Here is a 23,401-nt window from a genome sequence, read left to right as displayed (position 1 = left end):
CTATTATATACACAGGAGCTGCTATTCTCTATTATATACACAGGGTTTGCTATTCTCTATTATATACACAGATTCCGCTATTCTCTATTATATACACAGTGGCTGCTATTCTCTATTATATACACAGGGTCTGCTATTCTCTATTATATACACAGGAGCTGCTATTCTCTATTATATACACAGGGTCTGCTATTCTGTATTATATACACAGGAGCTGCTATTCTCTATTATATACACAGGGTCTGCTATTCTCTATTATATACACAGGGTCTGCTATTCTCTATTATATACACAGGAAATGCTATTCTCTATTATATACTAAGTCCTGCTATTCTGTATTATATAAACAGGAGCTGCTATTCTCTATTATATACACAGGGTCTGCTATTCTCTATTATATACACAGGGTCTGCTATTCTCTATTATATACACAGGAGCTGCTATTCTCTATTATATACACAGGGTCTGCTATTCTCTATTATATACACAGGAGCTGCTATTCTCTATTATATACACAGGGTCTGCTATTCTCTATTATATACACAGGGTCTGCTATTCTCTATTATATACACAGGAGCTGCTATTCTCTATTATATACACAGGGTCTGCTATTCTCTATTATATACACAGGGTCTGCTATTCTCTATTATATACACAGGAGCTGCTATTCTCTATTATATACACAGGGTCTGCTATTCTCTATTATATACACAGGGTCTGCTATTCTCTATTATATACACAGGAGCTGCTATTCTCTATTATATACACAGGGTCTGCTATTCTCTATTATATACACAGGGTCTGCTATTCTCTATTATATACACAGGAGCTGCTATTCTCTATTATATACACAGGGTCTGCTATTCTCTATTATATACACAGGGTCTGCTATTCTCTACTATATACACAGGGTCTGCTATTCTCTATTATGTACACAGGGTCTGCTATTCTCTATTATATACACAGGAGCTACCATTCTCTATTTTAAACACAGGAGCTGCTATTCTCTATTATATACACAGGAGTTGTTATTCTGTATAATATACACCGGAGCTGCTATTCTCTATTATATACAGAGGGTCTGCTATTCTCTGTTATATACACAGGGTCTGCTATTCTCTATTATATATACATGAGTGGCTATTCTCTTTTAAATACACAAGGTCTGCTATTATCTATTATATACACATGAGCTGCTATTCTCTTTTATATGCACAGGGTGTGCTATTCTGTATTATATACACAGGAGCTGCTATTCTTTATTATATACACAGGAGCTGCTATTCTCTATTATATACACAGGCTCTACTATTCTCCATTATATACACAGGAGCTGCTATTCTCTATTATAGACACAGGGTCTGCTATTCTCTATTATATACACAGGGTCTGCTATTCTCTATTATATACACAGGAGCTGCTATTCTCTATTATATACAAAGGGTCTGCTATTCCCTATTATATATACAGGGTCTGCTATTCTCTATTATATACACAGGAGCTGCTATTCTCTTTTATATACACACTGTCTGCTATTCTCTATTATATACACAGGGTCTGCTATTCTCTATTATATACCCAGGAGCTACTATTCTCTATTATATACCCAGGAGCTGCTATTCTCTATTTTATACACAGGGGCTTCTATTCTCTTTTACATACAATGGGGCTGCTATTCTTTATTATATATACAGGGTCTGCTATTATCTATTATATACACAGGAGCTGCTATTCTCTATTATATACAAAGGGTCTGCTATTCTCTATTATATATACAGGGTCTGCTATTCTCTATTATATACACAGGAGCTGCTATTCTCTATTATATACACACGGTCTGCTATTTTCTAATATATACACTGGGTCTGTTATTCTCTATTATATACCCAGGAGCTGCTATTCTCTATTATATACACAGGAGCTGCGATTCTCTATTATATACACAGGGTCTGCTATTCTCTATCTTATACACAGGGTCTGCTATTCTCTATTATATACACAGGGACTGCTATTCTCTATTATGTACACAGGGTCTGCTATTCTCTGTAATATACACAGGAGCTGCTATTCTCTATTATATACACAGGGGCTGCTGTTCTCTATTATATACACAGGGGCTTCTATTCTCTGTAATATACACCGGGTCGGCTATTCTCTATTATATACACAGGGTCTGCTATTCTCTATTATATACACAGGGACTTCTATTCTCTATTATATACACATTGTCTGGTATTCTCTATTATATACACAGGGTCTGCTATTCTCTATTATATACACATGGTCTGCTATTCGCTTTTACATATACAGGAGCTGCTATTCTCTATTATATACGCAGGGTCTGCTATTTTCTATTATATACACAAGGTCTGCTATTCTCTATTATATACACAGGGTCTGCTATTCTCTATTATATACACAGGAGCTTCTATTCTCTATTATATACACAGGGTCTGCTATTCTCTATTATATACACAGGGTCTGCTATTCTCTATTATATACACAGGGTCTGCTATTCTCTATTATATAAGCAGGAGCTGCTATTCTCTATTATATACACAGGGTCTGCTATTCTCTGTTATATACACAGGGTCTGCTATTCTCTATTATATACGCAGGAGCTGCTATTCTCTATTATATACACAGGAACTGCTATTCTCTATTATATACACAGGAGCTGCTATTCTCTATAATATACACAGGAGCTGCTATTCTCTATTATATACAAAGGGGCTGCTATTCTCTATTATATACACAAGGTCTGCTATTCTCTTTTATATACACAGGAGCTGCTATTCTCTATTATATACACAGGGTCTGCTCTTCTTTATTATATACACAGGGTCTGCTATTCTCTGTTATATACACATGGTCTGCTATTCTCTATTATATACACAAGGTCTGCTATTTTCTATTATATACTGAGGGTCTGCTATTTTGTATTATATAAACAGGAGCTGCTATTCTCTATTATATACAAAGTGTCTGCTTTTCTCTATTATATACGCAGGGTCTGCTATTCTCTATTATATACTCAGGGTCTGCTATTCTCTATTATATACACAGGAGCTGCTATTCTCTATTATATACACAGGGGCTGCTCTTCTCTATTATATACACAGGGGCTGCTATTCTCTATTATATACACAGGGTCTGCTATTCTCTGTTTTATACACACGGTCTGCTATTCTCTATTATATACACATGAGCTGCTATTTTCTTTTATATACACAGGGTCTGCTATTCTGTATTATGTACACAGGAGCTGCTAATCTCTATTCTATACACAGCTGCTGCTATTCTCTATTATATACACAGGGTCTGCTATTCTCTATTATATACACAGGGGCTGTTATTCTCTATTATATACACAGGGTCTGCTATTCTCTATTATATACACTGAGTCTGCTATTCTCTATTATATACACAGGGTCTGCTATTCTCTATAATATACACAGTAGCTGCTCCTCTCTATTTTATGCACAGGGTCTCCTATTCTCTATTATATACACAGGGTCTGCTATTCTCTATTATATACACAGGGTCTGCTATTCTTTATTATATACACAGGAGCTGCTATTCTCTATTATATACACAGGGTCTACTATTCTCTATTATATACACAGCAGCTGCTATTCTCTATTATATACACAGGGTCTGCTATTCTCTATCTTATACACAGAGGCTGCTATTCTCTATTATATACACAGGGTCTGCTATTCTCTATTGTATACACAGGGTCTACTATTCTCTATTATATACACAGGAGCTTCTATTCTCTACTATAGACACAGGGTCTGCTATTCTCAATTATATACACAGGGTCTGCTTTTCTCTATTATATACACAGGAGCTGCTATTCTCTATTATATACAAAGGGTCTGCTATTCTCTATTATATACACAGGGTCTGCTATTCTCTATTATTTACCCAGGAGCTGCTATTCCCAATTATATACGCAGGGTCTGCTATTCTCTATTATATGCACAGGGTCTGCTATTCTCTATTATATACACAGGGACTCTTATTCTCTATTATAGACACAGGGTCTGCTATTCTCTATTATATACACAGGGTCTGCTATTCTCTATTATATACACAGGAGCTGCTATTCTCTATTATATACACAGGGGCTGCTCTTCTCTATTATATACACAGGGGCTGCTATTCTCTATTATATACACAGGGTCTGCTATTCTCTGTTTTATACACACGGTCTGCTATTCTCTATTATATACACATGAGCTGTTATTTTCTTTTATATACACAGGGTCTGCTATTCTGTATTATGTACACAGCAGCTGCTAATCTCTATTCTATACACAGCTGCTGCTATTCTCTATTATATACACAGGGTCTGCTATTCTCTGTTATATACACAGGAGCTGCTATTCTCTATTATATACACAGGGTCTGCTATTCCCTATTGCATACACAGGGTCTACTATTCTCTATTATATACACAGGAGCTTCTATTCTCTACTATAGACACAGGGTCTGCTATTCTCTATTATATACACAGGGTCTGCTATTCTCTATTATATACACAGGAGCTGCTATTCTCTATTATATACAAAGGGTCTGCTATTCTCTATTATATACACAGGGTCTGCTATTCTCTATTATTTACACAGGAGCTGCTATTCTCAATTATATACGCAGGGTCTGCTATTCTCTATTATATGCACAGGGTCTGCTATTCTCTATTATATACACAGGGACTGCTATTCTCTATTATATACACAGGGTCTGCTATTCTCTATTATATACACAGGTTCTGCTATTCTCTATTATATACACAGGGGCTGCTATTCTCTATTATATACACAGGGTCTGCTATTCTCTATTATATACACAGGGGCTGCTATTCTCTATTATATACACAGGGGCTGCTATTCTCTAAAATATACACAGGAGCTGCTATTCTCTATTATATACACAGGGGCTGCTATTCTCTATTATATACACAGGGTCTGCTATTCTCTATTATATAAGCAGGAGCTGCTATTCTCTATTATATACACAGGGTCTGCTATTCTCTGTTATATACACAGGGTCTGCTATTCTCTATTATATACGCAGGAGCTGCTATTCCCTATTATATACACAGGAACTGCTATTCTCTATTATATACACAGGAGCTGCTATTCTCTATAATATACACAGGAGCTGCTATTCTCTATTATATACACAGGGTCTGCTATTCTCTATTATATACACTGAGTCTGCTATTCTCTATTATATACACAGGGTCTGCTATTCTCTATAATATACACAGTAGCTGCTCCTCTCTATTATATGCACAGGGTCTGCTATTCTCTATTATATACACAGGGTCTGCTATTCTCTATTATATACACAGGGTCTGCTATTCTCTATTATATGCACAGGGTCTGCCATTCTCTATTATATATACAGGAGCTGCTATTCTCTATTATATACACAGGAGCTGCTATTCTCTATTATATACACGGGAGCTGTTATTCTCTATAATATACACAGGAGCTGCTATTCTCTATTTTATACAGAGGGTCTGCTATTCTCTGTTATATACTCAGGGTCTGCTATTCTCTATTATATATACATGAGTGGCTATTCTCCTTTTTATACACAATGTCTGCTATTCTCTATTATATTCACATGAGCTGCTATTCTCTTTTATATACACAGGGTGTGCTATTCTGTATTATATACACAGGAGCTGCTATTCTCTATTATGTACGAAGGAGCTGCTATTCTCTATTATATACACAGGGTCTGCTATTCTTTATTATATACACAGGAGCTGCTATTCTCTATTATATACACAGGGTCTACTATTCTCTATTATATACACAGCAGCTGCTATTCTCTATTATAGACACAGGGTCTGCTATTCTCTATTATATACACAGAGGCTTGTATTCTTTATTATATACACAGGAGCTGCTATTCTCTATTATATACACAGGGTCTGCTATTCTCTATTATATACACAGGGTCTGCTATTCTCTATTATATACACAGGAGCTGCTATTCTCTATTATATGCACACGGTCTGCTATTCTCTATTATATACACAGGGTCTGCTATTCTCTATTGTATACACAGGGTCTACTATTCTCTATTATATACACAGGAGCTTCTATTCTCTACTATAGACACAGGGTCTGCTATTCTCTATTATATACACAGGGTCTGCTTTTCTCTATTATATACACAGGAGCTGCTATTCTCTATTATATACAAAGGGTCTGCTATTCTCTATTATATACACAGGGTCTGCTATTCTCTATTATTTACGCAGGAGCTGCTATTCCCAATTATATACGCAGGGTCTGCTATTCTCTATTATATGCACAGGGTCTGCTATTCTCTATTATATACACAGGGACTGTTATTCTCTATTATAGACACAGGGTCTGCTATTCTCTATTATATACACAGGGTCTGCTATTCTCTATTATATACACAGGAGCTGCTATTCTCTATTATATACACAGGGGCTGCTCTTCTCTATTATATACACAGGGGCTGCTATTCTCTATTATATACACAGGGTCTGCTATTCTCTGTTTTATACACACGGTCTGCTATTCTCTATTATATACACATGAGCTGCTATTTTCTTTTATATACACAGGGTCTGCTATTCTGTATTATGTACACAGCAGCTGCTAATCTCTATTCTATACACAGCTGCTGCTATTCTCTATTATATACACAGGGTCTGCTATTCTCTGTTATATACACAGGAGCTGCTATTCTCTATTATATACACAGGGTCTGCTATTCTCTATTGTATACACAGGGTCTACTATTCTCTATTATATACACAGGAGCTTCTATTCTCTACTATAGACACAGGGTCTGCTATTCTCTATTATATACACAGGGTCTGCTTTTCTCTATTATATACTCAGGAGCTGCTATTCTCTATTATATACAAAGGGTCTGCTATTCTCTATTATATACACAGGGTCTGCTATTCTCTATTATATACACAGGGTCTGCTATTCTCTATTATATGCACAGGGTCTGCCATTCTCTATTATATATACAGGAGCTGCTATTCTCTATTATATACACAGGAGCTGCTATTCTCTATTATATACATGGGAGCTGTTATTCTCTATAATATACACAGGAGCTGCTATTCTCTATTTTATACAGAGGGTCTGCTATTCTCTGTTATATACTCAGGGTCTGCTATTCTCTATTATATATACATGAGTGGCTATTCTCTTTTATATACACAAGGTCTGCTATTCTCTATTATATTCACATGAGCTGCTATTCTCTTTTATATACACAGGGTCTGCTATTCTCTATTATATACACAGGGACTGTTATTCTCTATTATAGACACAGGGTCTGCTATTCTCTATTATATACACAGGTTCTGCTATTCTCTATTATATACACAGGAGCTGCTATTCTGTATTATATACACAGGAGCTGCTATTCTCTATTATATACGAAGGAGCTGCTATTCTCTATTATATACACAGGGTCTGCTATTCTTTATTATATACACAGGAGCTGCTATTCTCTATTATATACACAGGGTCTGCTATTCTCTATTATATACACAGGGTCTGCTATTCTCTATTATATACACAGGGTCTGCTATTCTCTATTATATACACAGGGTCTGCTATTCTCTATTATATACACAGGAGCTGCTATTCTCTATTATATACACAGGGTCTGCTATTCTCTATTATATACACAGGGTCTGCTATTCTCTATTATATACACAGGGTCTGCTATTCTCTATTATATACACAGGGTCTGCTATTCTCTATTATATACACAGGGTCTGCTATTCTCTATTATATACACAGGAGCTGCTATTCTCTATTATATACACAGGGTCTGCTATTCTCTATTATATACACAGGGTCTGCTATTCTCTATTATATACACAGGGTCTGCTATTCTCTATTATATACACAGGGTCTGCTATTCTCTATTATATACACAGGGTGTGCTATTCTCTATTATATACACAGGAGCTGCTATTCTCTATTATATACTCAAGGTCTGCTATTCTGTATTATATACACAGGAGCTGCTACTCTCTATTATATACGAAGGAGCTGCTATTCTCTATTATATACACAGGGTCTGCTATTCTTTATTATATACACAGGAGCTGCTATTCTCTATTATATACACAGGGTCTACTATTCTCTATTATATACACAGCAGCTGCTATTCTCTATTATAGACACAGGGTCTGCTATTCTCTATTATATACACAGGGGCTGCTATTCTTTATTATATACACAGGAGCTGCTATTCTCTATTATATACACAGGGTCTGCTATTCTCTATTATATACACAGGGTCTGCTATTCTCTATTATATACACAGGAGCTGCTATTCTCTATTATATGCACACGGTCTGCTATTCTCTATTATATACACAGGAGCTGCTATTCTCTATTATATACACAGGAGCTGCTATTCTCTATTATATACACAGGGTCTGCTATTCTCTATTGTATACACAGGGTCTACTATTCTCTATTATATACACAGGAGCTTCTATTCTCTACTATAGACACCGGGTCTGCTATTCTCTATTATATACACAGGGTCTGCTTTTCTCTATTATATACACAGGAGCTGCTATTCTCTATTATATACAAAGGGTCTGCTATTCTCTATTATATACACAGGTTCTGCTATTCTCTATTATTTACGCAGGAGCTGCTATTCCCAATTATATACGCAGGGTCTGCTATTCTCTATTATATGCACAGGGTCTGCTATTCTCTATTATATACACAGGGACTGTTATTCTCTATTATAGACACAGGGTCTGCTATTCTCTATTATATACACAGGTTCTGCTATTCTCTATTATATACACAGGGGCTGCTATTCTCTATTATATACACAGGGTCTGCTATTCTCTATTATATACACAGGGGCTGCTATTCTCTATTCTATACACAGGGGCGCCTATTCTCTATAATATACACAGGAGCTGCTATTCTCTATTATATACACAGGGGCTGCTATTCTCTATTATATACACAGGGTCTGCTATTCTCTATTATATACTCTGGGTCTGCTATTCTCTATTATATACACAGGGTCTGCTATTCTCTATAATATACACAGGAGCTGCTCCTCTCTATTATATGCACAGGGTCTGCTATTCTATATTATATACACAGGGTCTGCTATTCTCTATTATATACACAGGGTCTGCTATTCTCTATTATATGCACAGGGTCTGCCATTCTCTATTATTTACACAGGAGCTGCTATTCTCTATTATATACACAGGAGCTGCTATTCTCTATTATATACACGGGAGCTGCTATTCTCTATAATATACACAGGAGCTGCTATTCTCTATTTTATACAGAGGGTCTGCTATTCTCTGTTATATACTCAGGGTCTGCTATTCTCTATTATATATACATGAGTGGCTATTCTCTTTTATATACACAAGGTCTGCTATTCTCTATTATATTCACATGAGCTGCTATTCTCTTTTATATACACAGGGTGTGCTATTCTGTATTATATACACAGGAGCTGCTATTCTCTATTATATACGAAGGAGCTGCTATTCTCTATTATATACACAGGGTCTGCTATTCTTTATTATATACACAGGAGCTGCTATTCTCTATTATATACACAGGGTCTACTATTCTCTATTATATACACAGGAGCTGCTATTCTCTATTATAGACACAGGGTCTGCTATTCTCTATTATATACACAGGGGCTGCTATTCTTTATTATATACACAGGAGCTGCTATTCTCTATTATATACACAGGGTCTGCTATTCTCTATTATATACACAGGAGCTGCTATTCTCTATTATATACACACGGTCTGCTATTCTCTATTATATACCCAGGAGCTGCTATTCTCTATTATATACACAGGAGCTGCTATTCTCTATTATATACAAAGGGTCTGCTATTCTCTATTATATACACAGGGACTGCTATTCTCTATTATTTACGCAGGAGCTGCTATTCCCAATTATATACGCAGGGTCTGCTATTCTCTATTATATGCACAGGGTCTGCTATTCTCTATTATATACACAGGGACTGTTATTCTCTATTATAGACACAGGGTCTGCTATTCTCTATTATATACACAGGGTCTGCTATTCTCTATTATATACACAGGAGCTGCTATTCTCTATTATATACACAGGGGCTGCTATTCTCTATTATATACACAGGGGCTGCTATTCTCTATTATATACACAGGGTCTGCTATTCTCTGTTTTATACACACGGTCTGCTATTCTCTATTATATACACATGAGCTGCTATTTTCTTTTATATACACAGGGTCTGCTATTCTGTATTATGTACACAGGAGCTGCTAATCTCTATTATATACACAGCTGCTGCTATTCTCTATTATATACACAGGGACTGCTATTCTCTATTATATACACAGGGTCTGCTATTCTCTATTATATACACAGGGTCTGCTATTCTCTATTCTATACACAGGGGCGCCTATTCTCTATAATATACACAGGAGCTGCTATTCTCTATTATATACACAGGGGCTGCTATTCTCTATTATATACACAGGGTCTGCTATTCTCTATTATATACACTGAGTCTGCTATTCTCTATTATATACACAGGGTCTGCTATTCTCTATAATATACACAGGAGCTGCTCCTCTCTATTTTATGCACAGGGTCTGCTATTCTCTATTATATACACAGGGTCTGCTATTCTCTATTATATACACAGGGTCTGCTATTCTCTATTATATGCACAGGGTCTGCCATTATCTATTATATATACAGGAGCTGCTATTCTCTATTATATACACAGGAGCTGCTATTCTCTATTATATACACGGGAGCTGCTATTCTCTATAATATACACAGGAGCTGCTATTCTCTATTTTATACAGAGGGTCTGCTATTCTATGTTATATACTCAGGGTCTGCTATTCTCTATTATATATACATGAGTGGCTATTCTCTTTTATATACAAAAGGTCTGCTATTCTCTATTATATTCACATGAGCTGCTATTCTCTTTTATATACACAGGGTGTGCTATTCTGTATTATATACACAGGAGCTGCTATTCTCTATTATATACGAAGGAGCTGCTATTCTCTATTATATACACAGGGTCTGCTATTCTTTATTATATACACAGGAGCTGCTATTCTCTATTATATACACAGGGTCTACTATTCTCTATTATATACACAGCAGCTGCTATTCTCTATTATAGACACAGGGTCTGCTATTCTCTATTATATACACAGGGGCTGCTATTCTTTATTATATACACAGGAGCTGCTATTCTCTATTATATACACAGGGTCTGCTATTCTCTATTATATACACAGGAGCTGCTATTCTCTATTATATGCACACGGTCTGCTATTCTCTATTATATACCCAGGAGCTGCTATTCTCTATTATATACACAGGAGCTGCTATTCTCTATTATATACAAAGGGTCTGCTATTCTCTATTATATACACAGGGTCTGCTTTTCTCTATTATATACACAGGAGCTGCTATTCTCTATTATATACAAAGGGTCTGCTATTCTCTATTATATACACAGGGTCTGCTATTCTCTATTATTTACGCAGGAGCTGCTATTCCCAATTATATACGCAGGGTCTGCTATTCTCTATTATATGCACAGGGTCTGCTATTCTCTATTATATACACAGGGACTGTTATTCTCTATTATAGACACAGGGTCTGCTATTCTCTATTATATACACAGGGGCTGCTATTCTCTATTCTATACACAGGGGCGCCTATTCTCTATAATATACACAGGAGCTGCTATTCTCTATTATATACACAGGGGCTGCTATTCTCTATTATATACACAGGGTCTGCTATTCTCTATTATATACACTGAGTCTGCTATTCTCTATTATATACACAGGGTCTGCTATTCTCTATAATATACACAGGAGCTGCTCCTCTCTATTTTATGCACAGGGTCTGCTATTCTCTATTATATACACAGGGTCTGCTATTCTCTATTATATACACAGGGTCTGCTATTTTCTATTATATGCACAGGGTCTGCCATTCTCTATTATATATACAGGAGCTGCTATTCTCTATTATATACACAGGAGCTGCTATTCTCTATTATATACACAGGAGCTGCTATTCTCTATTATATACACGGGAGCTGCTATTCTCTATAATATACACAGGAGCTGCTATTCTCTATTTTATACAGAGGGTCTGCTATTCTCTGTTATATACTCAGGGTCTGCTATTCTCTATTATATATACATGAGTGGCTATTCTCTTTTATATACACAAGGTCTGCTATTCTCTATTATATTCACATGAGCTGCTATTCTCTTTTATATACACAGGGTGTGCTATTCTGTATTATATACACAGGAGCTGCTATTCTCTATTTTATACGAAGGAGCTGCTATTCTCTATTATATACACAGGGTCTGCTATTCTTTATTATATACACAGGAGCTGCTATTCTCTATTATATACACAGGGTCTACTATTCTCTATTATATACACAGGGTCTGCTATTCTCTATTATATACACTGAGTCTGCTATTCTCTATTATATACACAGGGTCTGCTATTCTCTATAATATACACAGGAGCTGCTCCTCTCTATTTTATGCACAGGGTCTGCTATTCTCTATTATATACACAGGGTCTGCTATTCTCTATTATATGCACAGGGTCTGCCATTCTCTATTATATATACAGGAGCTGCTATTCTCTATTATATACACAGGGTCTGCTATTCTCTATTATATACACGGGAGCTGCTATTCTCTATAATATACACAGGAGCTGCTATTCTCTATTTTATACAGAGGGTCTGCTCTTCTCTGTTATATTCTCAGGGTCTGCTATTCTCTATTATATATACATGAGTGGCTCTTCTCTTTTATATACACAAGGTCTGCTATTCTCTATTATATTCACATGAGCTGCTATTCTCTTTTATATACACAGGGTGTGCTATTCTGTATTATATACACAGGAGCTGCTATTCTCTATTATATACGAAGGAGCTGCTATTCTCTATTATATACACAGGGTCTGCTATTCTTTATTATATACACAGGAGCTGCTATTCTCTATTATATACACAGGGTCTACTATTCTCTATTATATACACAGGAGCTGCTATTCTCTATTATATACACAGGGTCTGCTATTCTCTATTATATACACAGGGTCTGCTATTCTCTATTATATACACAGGAGCTGCTATTCTCTATTATATACACAGGGTCTGCTATTCTCTATCTTATACACAGAGGCTGCTATTCTCTATTATATACACAGGGTCTGCTATTCTCTATTGTATACACAGGGTCTACTATTCTCTATTATATACACAGGAGCTTCTATTCTCTACTATAGACACAGGGTCTGCTATTCTCTATTATATACACAGGGTCTGCTTTTCTCTATTATATACACAGGAGCTGCTATTCTCTATTATATACAAAGGGTCTGCTATTCTCTATTATATACACAGGTTCTGCTATTCTCTATTATTTACGCAGGAGCTGCTATTCCCAATTATATACGCAGGGTCTGCTATTCTCTATTATATGCACAGGGTCTGCTATTCTCTATTATATACACAGGGACTGTTATTCTCTATTATAGACACAGGGACTGCTATTCTCTATTATATACACAGGTTCTGCTATTCTCTATTCTATACACAGGGGCGCCTATTCTCTATAATATACACAGGAGCTGCTATTCTCTATTATATACACAGGGGCTGCTATTCTCTATTATATACACAGGGTCTGCTATTCTCTATTATATACACTGAGTCTGCTATTCTCTATTATATACACAGGGTCTGCTATTCTCTATAATATACACAGGAGCTGCTCCTCTCTATTACATGCACAGGGTCTGCTATTCTCTATTATATACACAGGGTCTGCTATTCTCTATTATATACACAGGGTCTGCTATTCTCTATTATATGCACAGGGTCTGACATTCTCTATTATATATACAGGAGCTGCTATTCTCTATTATATACACAGGAGCTGCTATTCTCTATTATATACACGGGAGCTGCTATTCTCTATAATATACACAGGAGCTGCTATTCTCTATTATATACAGAGGGTCTGCTATTCTCTGTTATATACTCAGGGTCTGCTATTCTCTATTATATATACATGAGTGGCTATTCTCTTTTATATACACAAGGTCTGCTATTCTCTATTATATTCACATGAGCTGCTATTCTCTTTTATATACACAGGGTGTGCTATTCTGTATTATACACACAGGAGCTGCTATTCTCTATTATATACGAAGGAGCTGCTATTCTCTATTATATACACAGGGTCTGCTATTCTTTATTATATACACAGGAGCTGCTATTCTATATTATATACACAGGGTCTACTATTCTCTATTATATACACAGCAGCTGCTATTCTCTATTATAGACACAGGGTCTGCTATTCTCTATTATATACACAGGGGCTGCTATTCTTTATTATATACACAGGAGCTGCTATTCTCTATTATATACACAGGGTCTGCTATTCTCTATTATATACACAGGAGCTGCTATTCTCTATTATATGCACACGGTGTGCTATTCTCTATTATATACCCAGGAGCTGCTATTCTCTATTATATACACAGGAGCTGCTATTCTCTATTATATACACAGGGTCTGCTATTCTCTATCTTATACACAGAGGCTGCTATTCTCTATTATATACACAGGGTCTGCTATTCTCTATTATATACACAGGGACCTCTATTCTCTATTATATACACATTATCTGGTATTCTCTATTATATACACAGGGTCTGCTATTCTCTATTATATACACAGGGGCTGCTATTCTCTTTAATATACACAGGAGCTGCTATTCTCTATTATATACACAGTGTCTGCTATTCTCTATTATATACACAGGGTCTGCTATTCTCTATTATATACACAAGGTCTGCTATTTTGTATTATATACTCAGGGTCTGCTATTCTCTATTATATACACAGGAGCTTCTATTCTCTATTATATACACAGGGTCTGCTACTCTCTATTATATACACAGGGTCTGCTATCTCTATTATATACGGAGGAACTGCTATTCTCTTTTATATACACAGGGGCTGCTATTCTCTATTATATACACAAGGTCTGCTATTCTCTATTATATACACAGGAGCTGCTATTCTCTATTATATACACAGGGTCTGCTCTTCTCTATTATATACACAGGGTCTGCTATTCTCTGTTATATACACGGGGTCTGCTATTCTCTATTATATACACAGGAGCTGTTATTCTCTATTATATAGTCAGTGTCTGCTATTCTGTATTATATAAACTGGAGCTGCTATTCTCTATTATATACACAGGGTCTGCTATTCTCTATTATATGCACAGGGTCTGCTATTCTCTATTAAAAACACAGGAGCTGCTATTCTCTATTATATACACAGGGTCTGCTATTCTCTATTATATACACAGGGTCTGCTATTCTCTATTATATACACAGGAGCTGCTATTCTCTATTATAGACACAGGGTCTGCTATTCTCTATTATATACACAGGGTCTGCTATTCTCTATTATATACACAGGGTCTGCTATTCTCTGTAATATATACAGGGGCTGCTATTCTCTATTATATACACAGGAGCTGCTATTCTCTGTAATATATACAAGAACTGTTATTCTCTGTAATATACAAAGGGGCTGCTATTCCCTATAAAAAAGACAGTGGCTTCTATTCTTTATGATATATACAGGGGCTGTTTATCTCTATAACACACACAGGGGCTGCTATTCCATATAGTCTACACAGGGCCTGCTGTTCTCTATCATATACTCAGGCTGTTATCCCCTATAATATACACATGGTCAGCAATTCAGCATAATATACACAGTAGCTGCTGTTCTCTATGCTATACACAGTGGCTACAATTCTTTATGATATATAGAGAGGCTACTTTTCTCTATAACATTCACAAGGCTGCTCTTCTCTACAATATACACTCGAGCTGCTTTTCTCTAGAATATACACAGGCTCTGCTATCCCCTATAACATATACAGGGGCTGCTATTCCATATAGTCTATACAGGGGCTGCTATTCTCTACCATATACACAGGCTGTTATCCCCTACAGTATACACAGGGATGGCTATTCAGTATAATGTACACAGGGGCTTCTATTCCCTATAATATACACAGGGGCTGCTGTTCTTTATGGTAGACACAGGGAATGCTATTGCCTATAATGTACACAGGGGCTGCTATTCCCTATACTATACAGAGAGACTGCTAATCTCTATAATGTACAGAGGGTCTGCTACTGTAATGAACACAGAGGCTGACAATCCCAATAATAAACACAATGTTTGCTATTTCCCTGTGCTAGGCATTGTTACAGACAGGAGGGGGTTTAATATTAACAGCATTGATTTCTCCTCTCATCACCCGTCCATAAGCAGAAAGGTGTTTTTGATTTTTGATTTCCTCCTTTATACTAGGTGGTGTATTTTACCCACCCCTCAGCTTTCGTGGGATCCAATTTCTATTAACAGCCCCACTGTGAACTCGAGATAGGGTAAAATCAGAGGGTTGGTTTGTTTTACATACACTCAAAATGCAGGAAGATGGTTGACTACATAGCCCCCGGTACATTGAAACCATGAAAGAGGGATAAAGAAAAGAAAGAGCTACAGGGCAAAGACCACAGAGGAAATAAAAGTTTTTGTTTCATTTGAGTCCAGAATCCAAAATCAAAGTCCCGTGGTGATTCTTTCAGAGTCACCAGATTAAAGGCTGATGCTGGATAATTCACTTTTCCAGGAGAGATGCCTTCCATGATGAAATGGGCATGTAGAGATGAATTAGTCTTGTAGGCACTGGTACAGAAGTTCAGAAGATCCAGTAGAAACAGTGTAGATGGGGGCCAGGCATTTCCCTGGAATGAGCCCTCGTTCTGAGCTGCTGCTTGGTTTATGGAAGATGACAGTCTGCTTTGCAGTCCACAAGGCAGGGTAACCGGTTCTCCCAGCTGGGGGGTGGTGGCATGTGATATGACTCCCACTTCTCCATTTTAGTTTGGACAATAGGTATATATTCCTTTGTGGATTCTTGAGATGGTTAATGTTTCAACCATTAGTAATTTAAAAAGAGGTTCCAGGGTCCTTTGTCCTATCAGACTAGTCATCTCTGTTGGCCAGGCCTTGGCCTTAAAAATGTAAGTGGTCTTTGTATAATTCCTTTGGATTTGATCTCTGCAGTTACAGGGGTCATTAGTGTCTCTTCAGAGATAATGAGGAAGCAGATCTTCTGAATGCCAGTTTGTTTGAGTCTTAGCCAGCGATTACTTCAGTCCTTTTTTAGCCTTTGCCCAGTTTTTAAAAAAAATTATAGGTTAGCCATGATGACATATATATATATATATAATTTTTATAAAATTATAGGCCAGAATATTGCCGTTGGTGTGTGGGGGCAAGCCTGACACGCCAACGTGCAAAATGTCACGAGATGGCGTTGGGTGTGTGTCATGACATCATCGCGCGTCATTTAGATCTTTCATTCGGCTGGCACGTGCCAGAGGAAGCTGTGCACCCGCCAAACTGTCAACGGCCTATTAAGGCCATAAAAAAATGAATCAACCACAGATTCATTACCCTCTGAGAGAAGAAATTCCTGCTCATCTCTGTCTTAACTGGGTGACCCCTTACTCTGAGATTCTACCCTCTGGTCCTAGACTCTCCCCCAAGGGGAAACAACCCCTCAGCATCTACCCTGTCAAGGCCCCTAAGAATCTTATATGTTTCAATAAGGTCGTCTCTCATTCTTCTAAACTCCAATGAGTACAGGCCCAACCTACTCAACCTCTCCTCATAAGAAAATCCCTCCATCCCCAGGATCAACCTAGTGAACCTTCTCTGGACTGTCTCCAATGTCAGTATATCTTTCCTTAGATAAAGGGACCAAAACTGTTCACAGTATTCTAGGTGTGGTCTAACTAGTGCTTTGTATAGTTTTAGTAAGACTTCTCTATTTTTATACTCCATTCTGTTTTAAATAAAGGCCAACATTCCATTTGCCTTCCCATTAGCTGCTGAACTTGTATGTTAGCTTTTTGTGATTCATTCACAAAGACTCCCAAATCCCTCTGTGCTGCAGCTTTCTGCAGTCTTTCTCCATTTAAATAATATTCAGCTCCTCTATTCTTCCTGCCAAAGTGCAAAACCTCATTTTCCCACATTATATTCCATCTGCCAAGATTTTGCCCCCTCATTTAACCTGTCTATATCCCTCTGTAGACTCTTTGTGTCATCCTCACTACTTGCCTCCCACCTATTTTTGTGTCATTTGCAAACTTGGCAATAGTACAATCACTTCCCTCATCTAAGTCATTGATGTATATATATTGTAAATAATTGCGGCCCCAGCACTGACCCCTGTGGCCCTCCAGTAGTTACAGGTTGCCAGCCCAAAAATGCCCCCCTTATCTCAACTCTCTGTCTTCTATTTGTTAGCTAATCCTCTATCCATGCTAATATACTACCCCCAACATCATAGGCTCTTATCTTATTAAATAGCCTTATGTGCAGTATCTTAACGAAAGCCTTTTGGAAATCCAAATATGTTACATCTACTGGTTCCCCTTTATCTATCCTGCTTGTTACCTCAAAGAACTCTAATAAATTTGTCAGGTATGATTTTCCCTTCATGAAGCCATGCTGACTCTGCTTGATTATATTATGCATTTCTAAATGATCTGTTATCACGTCCTTTATAATAGACTCTAACATTTTCCCAATGACGGATATTAAGCTAACTGGCCTATAGATACCTGTTTTTTGTCTCCCTCCCTTTTTGAATAAGAATGTTACATTGGCAGTTTTCTAATCCTCTGGGACTTTTCCAGAATCTAAGGATTCTTGGAAGATTACTACCAGTGCATCCACTATCTCTGTAGCTACGTCCTTTAATATCCTAGGATGCAACCCATCAGGTCCAGGGGACTTCTCGGCCTTTAGCCCCATTAGTGTCCCTAGTACTTTTTCTCTAGTGATAGTTATTGTATTTATTTCCTCCCTCCCTTTTGCCCCTTGATTATTTAGTATTTTTGGAATGCTATTAGTGTCTTCTACCGTGAAGACTGAAGCAAAGTATTTATTCAACTCCTCTGCCATTTCCTGGTTCCCCATTATTATTTCCCCAGTCTCATTCTCTAAGGGGCCTATGTTCACTTTGGCCTCTCTCTTCCTTGTTATATATTTAAAGAAGCTCTTACTGTTCGTTTTTATGTTACTTGCGAGTTTACCCTCAAAGTTTATTTCCTCCCTCTTTTTTTTTGGTCATCTTCTGTTGGTTTTTAAAACTTTCCTAATCCTTTGGTTTACCACTAATCTTTCCCAGATTGTACGTTTTTTTCTTTCAATTTGATACTATCCTTAACTTCCTTAGTTAACCTTGGTTGGTTTATCCCCTTCCTTGAAACCTTCTTCCTCACTGGGATATATCTTTGTTGTGAGTCATGAACTATTTTCTTAAACATCTGCCATTGTTCATCAACCATCTTTTCTGCTAAACTCCTTCCCCAGTCCACTCCAGCCAACTCTGCCCTCATTCCTTTGTAATTACCTGTATTTAAGTTTAACACAGTTGTTTCCGACCCATGTTTCTCACTCTCAAACTGAATACCAAATTCTACCTTGTAGCTAAATTCCCTCATTTCTAGGACCATTCTGGTAAATCTACTCTGCACCCTCTCAAGGACCCTCACATCCTTTCTAAAGTGTGGTGACCAGAACTAGATGCAATGCTCTAATTAGGGTCTCACCAGAGCTTTATAAAAGTTCAACATAACTTCCCTGCTTTTGTACTCAATGCCCCATATGCTTTGCCATCTTTTCTCTCAGTATACCCTGCCTCTTTTAAGGATCTGTGCACATAAACCCCTCAGGTGCCTCTGTTCCAGTGGGCTCTTTAGAACTGTGCCTCTCCCTATCTCTTCTGCCAAAATGCATCACCTCATACTTGTCTGTATAAAATTCAATGTATCATTTGTCTGCCCATTCTGCTAGACTATCTATGTCCTGTTGCTGTTGATTTGTATCCTCCTCACAGTTTGCCACTCCTCCAAGTTTGGTGTCATTGGCACATTTTGAAGTTTTACTCTGAATTCTAAGTTATTTATATGTATCAAAAAAGCAGTGGTCCTAGCAATGCCTTTGGGAACACCGTTGTCTACCATCCCCTACTCTATTGAGCTATCAAGCAGCACTTACACAACAATAACCTGCTCACTGACACTCAGTCGGTTTGGTCAGTGTTGCTCAGCTCAGACCTCATTACAGCCTTGATTCAAACATGGACAAAAGAGGTAATTCCAGGGGTAAGGTGAGAGTGGCTGCCCTTGACATCAAGGCAGCATTTGACCAAGTGTGGTATCAAGGAGCCCGAGCAAGACTGGAGTCAATGGGAATCAGGGGGAAAACTCTCCGCTGGTTGGAGTCATACCCAGCACAAAGGAAGATGGTTGTGGCTGTTGGAGGTCAGTCATCCCAGCTCCAGGACATCACTGCAGGAGTTCCTCAGGGTAATGTCCTCGGCCCAACCATCTTCTGCTGCTTCATCAATGACCTTCCTTCCGTCATAAGGTCAGAAGTGGGAATGTTCGCTGATGATTGCGAAATGTTCAGCACAATTTGAGACTCCTCAGATACTGAAGCAGTCCATGTCCAAATGCAGCAAGACCTGGACAATATCCAGGCTTGGGCTGACAAGTAACATTCACACCACACAAGTGTCAGGCAATGACCATCTCCAACAAGAGAGAATCCAACCATCGTCCCTTCATATGCAATGACATTATCATTGCTGAAACCCACACTATCAACATCCTGAGGGTTACCACTGACTAGGACTGGGCCAACCATAAAAATACTGTGGCTACAAGAGCATCAGAGGCTGGGAATTCTGCGGCGAGTAACCCACCTCCTAATTCCCCTAACCCTGTCCACCATCTACAAGGCACAAATCAGGAGTGTGATGGAATACTCTCCAGTTTGTCTAGATTAGTTGGGAACCAATGACACTTGAAATGCTCAGCACCATCCAGGCCAAAGCAGCCCCCTTGATCGGCACCCCATTCACCAAGTTAAACATGCACTCCCTCCACCATCAGCACACAATTGCAGCAGTGTGTAACATCTACAAGTTGCACTACAGCAAATTGTCAAACCTCCTGTGACAACACCTTCCAAACCTGTGACCTCTACCAACTGAAAGCACAAGGGCAGCATATGCATACCACGACCTGCAAGTTCCCCTCCAAGTCACTCACCATCCTGACTTGGAAATATATCGCTGTTCCTTCACTGTCACTAGGTCAAAATCCTGGAACTCCCTCCCTAACAGCACTGTGGATGTACCTACAGCCCAGTTTAAGAAGGCAGCTCACTATTACCTTCTTATGGAGAAATTAAGGATGGACAATAAATGCTGGCCTAGCCAGCAACGCTTGCATCTCAAAAATATTCGCTGTTACTTCATCAAAGATTCAATTAGATTCGTCAAATTCATTCTGCTTCTTATAAATCCATGCTGGCTCTCCTTAATTAATTCAAATCTCTCCAAGTGCCTGTTGATATATTTTCCCTAATTATTGTTCCTAAAACCTCACCTACTACTGATGTTAATCTAAGTGTCCTGTCATTGCTAGGACTAAGTTCTTACATCCTTTCTTGAATAAAACTGTCACATTTGTCACTCTCCAGTTTGAATATTATGTCAAGTCCTTCCGCTATCTCCACTTCCTTTGGCAACCCAGCATGCAAACCATCCAGACCAGGCCACTTACCCACTCTAAGCTTTGCCAGCCTTTCCACTACCTCCGGCCCATCAATTTTCACCCCGTCCATTACCTCTTCATCTGCACTACTGCTGATATTTTATCATCATCCACTTCCTTAGTGAACACTGATGCAAAACACTGATTAATTATTCTAGACTTGTCCTGCACCTTTAAGGATATGTCACTCGCTTTGCCCCTATTAGGCCCCAGTGCGCCTCCTACTGGCCGCTTATTATTTACATGCTGGTTGAAGAGTTTTGGGTTCCCTTTTATGTTGACAGGCATTCTACTCTCATATTCTCTCTTTACTGGTCTTATTTTCCTTACTTCTCCGATCAACTTACTTGTACTTTGCCGATCTCTCATTTGAAGAATTCACCTGACGGGCGTCATACATTCTCTTTTTTTTATTTCATCATATTCTCAATTTTCCTCCTCATCCAAAAAGCCCTGGCTTTGGCTCCCCTACCTTTAAGCCTTGCTGCAATGTACCTTGCCTATATCAGAAACAACTCTTCCTTAGAGATCCCCAATTGTTACATGACATTTTTTTCTGTTCTGTCTCCAACATGGAAAGGCAGAGACACATTGCTGTGACACACAAACATCCAATCACACTTTCATTGAGATTGGTTGCTGGTTTTATTATCGAGTTATGTTTTTCTTGCTACTTGATGTTCATTTTGATTTTAATTTAAATCAGATGTTTGCTACAGTCTCTGAGGTGCTGTTGACACACATTCTAATGAATCTGTTACTATGACAATGAGTGTTTTTATTTTACATGCTAAATGTCAGAGGGCAGCAATGGGAATTGTTCGTGTTTGTTGCATTTCTGGATAAAATAACTCCTGCTGAAAACCTCCAAGCGTGAGTTATAAGGACAATCTTCTACTGAATAGTTGAATGCCTCAGAACCAGTTTGGAACTCCCCTATGGCCCCATTTTGATTCTGTGTAACCCTCACTGTGAAGTCTCAAAGCAGATCAGAAGTCCCCCTCTGTTTTGAAAGTGAGTGTCTATTTATTCAGATGTGAGTACTCACCTCACACGCTGCATTGTTCACAGTACCGGCTTCACAGATGATGCTGGCTCTCAAACTGTTTGGGTATTGATGGCATAGTGAGACACCAGGAAACATCAGCGAGACTGTAAATTAGGAAGGCTAATGGTATGTAGCTTTTATTGCAAGAGAGTTTTTAAGTACAGGAGTAGCGAAGTCTTGCTTCAATTATTTAGGACCTTGGTTAGACAGCACCAGGAGTACTGTCAGCAGCTTTGGTCCCCTTACCTTAGGAAGGATATTATTGCCATAGAGGGAGTGCAATGAAGGATCACCAGACTTGTTCCTGGAATGATGGGACTGTCCTATGAGGAGAGATTGGGGAAACTGGGCCTGTATTCTCTAGAGTTTCGAAGAATGAGAGGTGATCTCATTGAAACCTACAAAATGCTTAAAGGGATAGACAGGGTAGATGCAGGTAAGATGTTTCACCTGGTTGGGGAGTCTAGAACCAGGGGACACAATTTCAAAATAAGGGGGAAA

General features: G+C 38.0%; 1 protein-coding gene across 1 annotated transcript in view; it reads right to left on the bottom strand.

Moving 5' to 3' along the window:
* The window catches only part of LOC121293690, a 114,808-nt gene extending 92,668 nt beyond the window's left edge, over window positions 1–22,140 (bottom strand). Inside the window, exon 1 of the mRNA XM_041216859.1 lies at window positions 22,078–22,140. Within this exon, the coding sequence (XP_041072793.1) occupies window positions 22,078–22,140 (63 nt within the window). The remainder of the gene's footprint in view (window positions 1–22,077) is intronic.
* Window positions 22,141–23,401: the final 1,261 nt, after the last annotated feature.

The sequence above is a fragment of the Carcharodon carcharias genome, chromosome 22 (assembly GCF_017639515.1).
Source record: "Carcharodon carcharias isolate sCarCar2 chromosome 22, sCarCar2.pri, whole genome shotgun sequence".
Lineage (NCBI taxonomy): Eukaryota > Metazoa > Chordata > Chondrichthyes > Lamniformes > Lamnidae > Carcharodon > Carcharodon carcharias.
This window is presented reverse-complemented; position numbering and strand designations above follow the sequence as displayed.